Consider the following 7,204-nt stretch of genomic DNA (forward strand, 5'->3'; position numbering starts at 1 on the left):
CTGAACCCGGAGTGGGAGAAGCAGACCTAATGCATGCAAGAAGTCCTGGATTTCGAGTCCTGGGAAGGCGGAGCCGATAGGGCCCGAACCGAGAACGCTCAAGGTCACTGCGGTGACCGAGTGAAGGTCACAGGGAAAGGCGGGGCCACGTGCGTCCGCCTCACGCGGGCAGCCACGCATTGACTCACGGACCATGTACAGAAGACTCTTTTATTTCTCTAAGGCTCAAAATCCACATGGACATGGTCGGGCTTGGATCTGGGACCAGGGCTGGAGTCGGGCGGTCACTCGAGCCCGAGGCGGTGCTCTCAGATCACCATGACTTGCAGCCTCTTGTTCCGTCGCCTCTTGAGCCCCTCGATGTATCGCTGCAGCTGCTTGGTCAGGAAGTGGTCCCGGCCGATCTCCGATCGGTAACCTGGAGGGCAGAACCCAACTCAGGGCAGTGAGCAGGGGCATGGCCTCCCCCAGCAGCTGGTCTTTGTTCTTTGGGGAACTTTGGATCTCCAGGGTCCTGGGACCTGCCTGTTTTGTTTGTTTCGAATGGTCAAGTCATAGACCTGTGCTCCAAACAGATGGGGGATTCAGAGTAGGATGGGGGTGTTGGAGTGGAGGATGGATGAGGAAGGCAAGTTTAGAGAAGATGTTGCCGGCCTGAATTAGGGCACTGGGAGCAGGCAGCTTTTGGGACACCGCTTCGACCACCCAGTCTCAGCCATTAGCCCTCCCTACCCCACCCCCACATTCATAAGCTAAGCAGGGCAAATCAAAGGAAGTTTACTCAAATAATCCACTGTCCAAAGGCTCCTCACAGCAACGAGGGAGGGGCCAAGGCCACGGAAAGGCTGTCATCCCCAATGGGCAAGTGAAGAAATAGCCTCAGAAAACCTACATCAGGTTGAGAGGGGCTGCACTGAGGCTAGAGCCCAGGCCCTTGACGGTCACCCCATGCTGTCCCCATTGGGTGTCCCTGTGCCCAGTCTCCTAACTTTTTACTTTTCATGGGGCTTCTGGAATATTTGTGGGTGGTAAGGGAATCTGACAAGGCAGACACATCCTGAAACCCCACTCCCACAGGCCGAAGCCCTGCCAAATCCCCCAAAGTCTCTTGTGGGAGCTGGGGGGATGGGGAGTGGGGAGGCTCACTCCGGAGGGCTTTGGTGAGGATTTCCAGAGCTTCATTCTCCATGAGTTCAGTCAGGGGCAGGGGCAGCTGGAGAGGCAGCAAGAGACTCAGATGTACAAGGGACCCCAGCTCTGCCCACAGCTGGAATGCCCCACCTGCTCCCTCCAGGCCCGAGACCCTCAACCGACCTGCCTGCCCCTCCACCCTGCAAAGCCCCCCCACCCTCTCACCCGTGAAACCCCCAACTTGCCCATCCCCCACCCCCTACTAAACTCCCCAGTCTCCTTGGGTGCCTCCAACCCTGCTCTGCTGCTCCACCCAGTAGGCTCGATGGGGTGTGTGCTTCGAGATATTGAGCGATGACACTGAGGAAGACTTTTCTGGGAGAAGAGAAAAAAGGGATCAGTCATCTGCTGAGACTTCCCTGGAGCAGAGGGGATGTATGGGTAGGCATGTTGGCTGGGGTGGGGGTGGGAGGCCTTCAGAGACCAGCTCCAGGTGCCACTTTAGTGGGAAACAGGATGGGACAGTGGTTTAAAGCCTGGGCTTTGTTGTCCCACCCTCCGAGGTTCCAGTTATGACTGCCCCACTGTGTGAGACTTAAGGCCAGTGACTGACTTTCTGACCCTCAAGTTCTTCATCTGTACAATGGGATAATAAGAATGGCCCCATATGGAGGTTGTGAAGTTTAAAGGCGATCATGCAAGGGAAGCCCAGTGCCTGGCACAACAGCAAGTGCTCAATAAATGGCAGTTGTTATATTGTTATATGTTCCAATTCCCTGATGAAGGGCTGGAGAGCAGAGGTGGTGAGGAGAAAGGGGAGGCATGTCCCAATCAGCGCACAGCGCAAAGTAGGAAGTAAATACTTAAAAATTGTAACCAATGACTTAATGAATGAAAGACAGGCACCTCCCCAAGCAGCGCAAATACACAGAAAAGGCATTAACTCCCTCCTTTCAACTATCCGGGTGATTCCATTAAAAGCACAAGCCCTACCGCGCTGCCCTTGCGCATTTTCCTGCTCGTCTCTATGACCCCAGGACTTTGTATGACGCCTGCCCGGTAGGGGGCGTTCCTAGAAGGTCTGGTTGATTTAAAGCGTGGAAGATTAGCGTTGGCGCCCCTTCCAGGGAATCCTAGAAACTTGGGTCCCACAGTTTTCCCCCATTTTACAGCAATAGAAACTGAGGCCCTGGCCATCCCCCTGCCCTGTGGGCGCCCACAGCCCGGTGAAGCCACACTGACCGTCGTCGGTCTTGGACTCGTCCTCCTCTAAAGGGCCTCCCAGAGAGCTGCCACGGCGCATCTCCAGCTCCGTCAAGGCGTGCACGTCCAGCTCCTCTGGCTTGAAGCTGTCCTTGTCATCTCCGTCATCCGATTCTTCCCAGCCACCGTCCGAGCCGTGGCCAGCCTTCTGGTTGTAAGACCAGGGAGTCTTGCCGCCTACGAGGCTGCCCTCCAGTTCCGAGTCCTCACAGACAGTAAATAGCGGTACATTCAGCTTCGGCTGCGACTGCGTGGCCGTGGTCCACAGATTCCGGATGTCGTGCGGGCTCGACTTGCCTGAGCCATGGTGGCCCGAAGACTTGGCCAACGCCTGTGGGCCACATACACCGAGGGAAGCCAAGGGTCGTGGGGAATTGGGGAGGAAAGGAAGAGCAGGCTGGGGGGGGGGGAAATCCCGAGCCGTGGCCAGCCTTCTGGTTGTAAGACCAGGGAGTCTTGCCGCCTACGAGGCTGCCCTCCAGTTCCGAGTCCTCACAGACAGTAAATAGCGGTACATTCAGCTTCGGCTGCGACTGCGTGGCCGTGGTCCACAGATTCCGGATGTCGTGCGGGCTCGACTTGCCTGAGCCATGGTGGCCCGAAGACTTGGCCAACGCCTGTGGGCCACATACACCGAGGGAAGCCAAGGGTCGTGGGGAATTGGGGAGGAAAGGAAGAGCAGGGTGGGGGGGGGGGAAATCCTGAGCCCATCCAGGGCCGAGACTCAGTTGCCGGGGTGGGGATGGGGAGGGGGTGATGGTTGGGAGCTGCCCTGAGCCAGGGCTGAGTGAGAGGATAGCCAGGGAGGGGCCCAGGGTGGACCTAGGATGAGTCTGGGGGCTGACAGGGTGAGGAGGACCAGGAAGAGTTCTTACTTTGAAAGGCTTTTCCTCCATGGCTCTGCCCCAACGGACCCAGTCGCCAAAGGCCTCGGGGCGAGGAGGAGGGGGTCACGCTCCAGGAAGGGGGAGGGGCAGGGTCCCGTCCAGAATGGCGATGGGGGTCTCGCGCGGGGAAGGGTCAAGATACAGCCCTCCACACTAGATGCCATTATGACTCCGCATCCCTGCCCCCATAGCTGTACTGAGGATGGACTCACCGCCCATTTTGGCAGATTCCCATGCCAGACCCTACCCTTAACCTCCAGGCAGAGACACCGGTCCAAGCACAGCCAAGAGTGCCACGCCTTGGCCGATGGTTCTGGTGGTGGTGGGGGAGGGTTCGGCCTGGGGGTCGGGGGTGGGGCCTGACTTGCCCCGGAGGTGGCCCGACGACGCAAGCACTCGCACACCCTCTCGCGTCCCCGGAGCTCCACGCCCGCAGCGATGCAGACTGTTTTCGTTTATTGATGCAGGCTTTGAGGCACAGTCGTGAGATGTTGTGAGGGACAGGCCCAGACGGACAACGAGACAGAAAGCCTTGGGGTTCTGGAAATGGATGAAGTGAGGAGGGGCCCAGGAGCAGAGAGTGGCAGACAAGCGACCCGTAGCCTCCTCCCCAGGTTTCAGTCGGGTCGGTCGAGAGAGGGCTCTTTGGTTAAACAAGCAGAGCATGCCGGGGAGAGAGCAAGAACGGAGCCCTTTGAGAGGCCCGGGCAGGGGTCTTGCCCCTACGCGGGCACGCCTTTGTCCCGGGGGCGCCCCGGGCCGCGGGGCCGCGCGGGCTTCCTGGGGGTGTTGAGGGGGCGGCGGCTACCCCGTGGAGCGCGGGGCAGTGCGCAGCCGCGCTCGCTCTGCGTGTCTGAGGACTCGTCGATGAAGGCCAGATTCTCGCTGGGGTAGTCCAGCGCGGAGGCCGTGGGCGGGGTGGGCGGCGTGGGCGGAGAGGGTGGCTCGGTCTTCTCCGGGGCCGCAGGGGATAGGGGCCTGCTGGCGGGCTGCGCTGGGCACGGCGGCGGAGGCAGGGGTGGCCGCTCCTTCTCTGGCGGCGGTGGTGCAGTGGGCCCGACTCGCTGGGTCACCCGCGCGGTCACCGTGCCGGTCCAGCTGGCAGCCTGCGCCGTGAGGCCGCCCATCTGCGCGGGGAGGAAAGGCAGTCCTCGACCGGGGCTCCTCGACCGTCTCCGCAACCCCGGGAGCCTGCCCCTTCTCCAGTCAGGCATTGCCCCTCTTTTCCGCCTCGTCTTCCTGACTCAGGAGTGGGAAAAGGCCGGAGGAGGGAAGAGCTCATCACCCAGCCACATGCTCTCCCCTCCTCCATCTGCGCGGAAGTGCCCTTTTCTCCAGAAGAAAAGACCGACCGGACTTTATTTCAGCCCTCCCTCCCGTGCCCCCAGAGACCTGTGCGCCTCCCCCCTCTCCACGGCCGGGAGCAAGGAGCGGGGCTACAAAATATTTAGAACAATAAATAAAAATACAACAACAAGTAAAATTTTAGTGTAAGTATGTCCCATGCAATATTTGGGACATTTATACTCAAATATTATTTGCAACTTATCCAAAATTCACATCAACCGGGCTTCCTTTATCTTTATTTGCTAAATCTGGTAACCTTATCCATGAGAGTAGAGATGGAGTCACCTGCAAACCTGTCAGAGTTTATCGCTCTGTTCCCGGCCGGTGCGTACTGGGGCTCCCTCAGTCCCTGCCTTGGGGAGCCCACACTCTGGAAGGGAGGCAGACTAGTCAACCTGCTGCTGGTGAGCAGCGCATCAGCGCCAGGGCGCAGGCGCGGTGTCGACGCAGGGGCGCCTACCTCTGCCCGAGTACGGCGGGACACTACTCGCAGCCAGTTCCCGATGGTGGTGAGCACTGAAGCGAAGTAGGCCAGACCGAGTAGGATCCAGAACCACACCAGCGGCTGGTAGGCTGCAGAGTTCTGGTTGGTGCTGGCTCCTGGGACGCCACGGGGAGGGCAGAAAGAAGTTGACTGTGAGACACGCCTTGAGCCTGTGAGTCTCTGGTTCACTGCCCCTCTTCCCAACTCGTTGAGAGGATCCGCCCTCCCCAGGACAGTGGGTATGAGCTAGAGTGCGCGAATGGATGCAAGAAGACGAGTGGGAGTGACTTGAAGGTGTGCAAGAGAAGAGTAAGTGGGGTGCTCACGTGCAAGAATGTGAGCATGTGTGAGGGGTGCACGTGTACAAGAATGTGGCACGTGTGAAGGGGTCACTTACTATATGTGAGCATGCGTGGGGTGCAAGCATGCAAGAATGTAAGTGGGCATGAGGTGTTGGTGCATCCCTGGAAAAATGTGAGGGTGCACTCAGTGAGTGGATGTAGGGATTGGAGCAAGCACGTGTGAGCACACAAGCGCCCTGTGGAACTTGGAGGGAGAGGCAAGATTGCAGAGCCCCTGGGCAGGAATAAAATGGGTAGGGAAGTGCAACCCAAGAAAGTGGCCTCACCGGCCACATAGTCCCCGAAGCCCACCGTGGTGAGCGTCACCACGACAAAGTAGATGGCCTCCAGCTTGCTCCAGCCCTCCACATAGCAGAAAACGAACGTGGGCGTGAGAACGAAGAGCAGGCAGCCGATCAGCAGAAAGAGCACCGCCGATAGAATTCGCACCAGCTCTGGTGGCACCTGCCACTTCTGCAGGGAGGGCAGTAGGCAGGGCCGAGGAGTCACCAAAGCCTCCAACTCTCACACCCCACAACCCTCTTCTGGGAGCCCGTGTCCGAGGTTCGCGCGATTCAGGCGCCCCCCGCTCACGTGCCAGGTGGGTATGTAGGGAAGCGTATCCCGAGCCCAACGCAAGGGCGCACAGGGTGTGGAACAGCTCACCAGGAAGATGGCTTCGATGTGACCAATGCCGCGGCGTAGGGAGGAGCCCAGCCGGTCCCCGACCCCTGCCAGCAGTATCCCAAACAGCGGGATCCCCACCAGTGCATAAAAGATGCAGAAGAGGCGGCCAGCATCTGTGCGCAGGGCCGCGTTGCCATAGCCTGGGCAGAGAGGTCGTGCAGCAGCTCTAGGGGTTGCCTGGCACCCCCCTACCTCCCCCTGCGCCTTCGCCTGTGAGAAAGCCCAGCCACCCCGTGCCCCCTCCCATTACCAGTCCCCTCCCCCACCGATGGTGGTGATGATGGTGCCTGAGAAAAAGAAGGCGCTGCCCAGGTCCCAGGCTGAGTGGTTGCTGTTACTGGTTGAGTTGGTGTCAGGGTTTGCACCCCCTCCCAGGGCATCAGCCACTTCCTGCAGGACAAGATGCAGAAGGAGGAACCTCAGTCCTTCCCTCCCGTCCTAGCCAAGCCCCTGGCCGTCCAGTCTCCAAGGTGTTTCCCTCCTCACCCCTCCCAGCTCTCCCCTGCCCTCTGGTCTTCCTGAAGGCAATCCCTTAGAGCAGACATAGCAAATTGGAGAGCCCAATTTTGTTTGACCAACACATTGTTTTAGAGACATTTGAATTATCGGCCCCTTAATTTCATATAAATTTCCAGTTTTACAGTGGTCAGGAGCACAGATTCTGGGACCAGACTGCCTGGGTTCAAATCTTGGTGCTAGGTGAAGTTGAGCTGTGCATCAATTTCTGCATCTATCATTTGGGGATGGTGATAATAGTACCTACCTCATAGAGTTATTGTGAAGAGTTAAAGCACTCACATCAAAGCAAGCACTGTGTGTTTGTGAAATTAGTCCCCATGTAGAGATCATGCCCAGTGAGTTCCAGCTTTCCACAGACCCCACTACTCCCACTGCCCCTTTGGAAGCTGAGTTTGAGTCCCTTGCCTTTGAAAATCTGATGAAAGTTAGGGACCCTCCCTCCAGGAAGGTTCACATACCAATAAATTTTGCATCCAGTTTTAGGAGGGGCATGGATACACAAATCCCTGCCCATCCTGCTGACGTCCAAACCAATCCCTGTGCTA

General features: G+C 58.4%; 2 protein-coding genes across 2 annotated transcripts in view; both read right to left on the reverse strand.

The window, feature by feature from the left end:
• Window positions 1-308: 308 nt before the first annotated feature.
• CATSPERZ (catsper channel auxiliary subunit zeta) lies at window positions 309-3,290 on the reverse strand. The gene is made up of 5 exons (XM_007462066.1): window positions 3,270-3,290; window positions 2,374-2,725; window positions 1,427-1,506; window positions 1,147-1,213; window positions 309-418 (listed from the first exon to the last, which is right to left on the reverse strand). Exons 1-5 carry the CDS (start codon window positions 3,288-3,290, stop codon window positions 309-311), a joined length of 630 nt encoding a protein of 209 aa, XP_007462128.1.
• A 406-nt stretch (window positions 3,291-3,696) lies between these two features.
• The window catches only part of KCNK4 (potassium two pore domain channel subfamily K member 4), a 6,160-nt gene continuing 2,652 nt past the window's right edge, over window positions 3,697-7,204 (reverse strand). The window contains exons 2-6 of the mRNA XM_007462067.1: window positions 6,407-6,530; window positions 6,120-6,280; window positions 5,741-5,927; window positions 5,089-5,228; window positions 3,697-4,408 (exon numbers count right to left, since the gene is read on the reverse strand). Coding sequence (XP_007462129.1) covers window positions 4,004-4,408; window positions 5,089-5,228; window positions 5,741-5,927; window positions 6,120-6,280; window positions 6,407-6,530 — 1,017 coding nt within the window. The 3' untranslated portion in view covers window positions 3,697-4,003. The remainder of the gene's footprint in view (window positions 4,409-5,088; window positions 5,229-5,740; window positions 5,928-6,119; window positions 6,281-6,406; window positions 6,531-7,204) is intronic.

The sequence above is a fragment of the Lipotes vexillifer genome, unplaced genomic scaffold (genome assembly GCF_000442215.2).
Source record: "Lipotes vexillifer unplaced genomic scaffold, Lipotes_vexillifer_v1.1 scaffold1129, whole genome shotgun sequence".
Classification (NCBI taxonomy): Eukaryota; Metazoa; Chordata; class Mammalia; order Artiodactyla; family Lipotidae; genus Lipotes; species Lipotes vexillifer.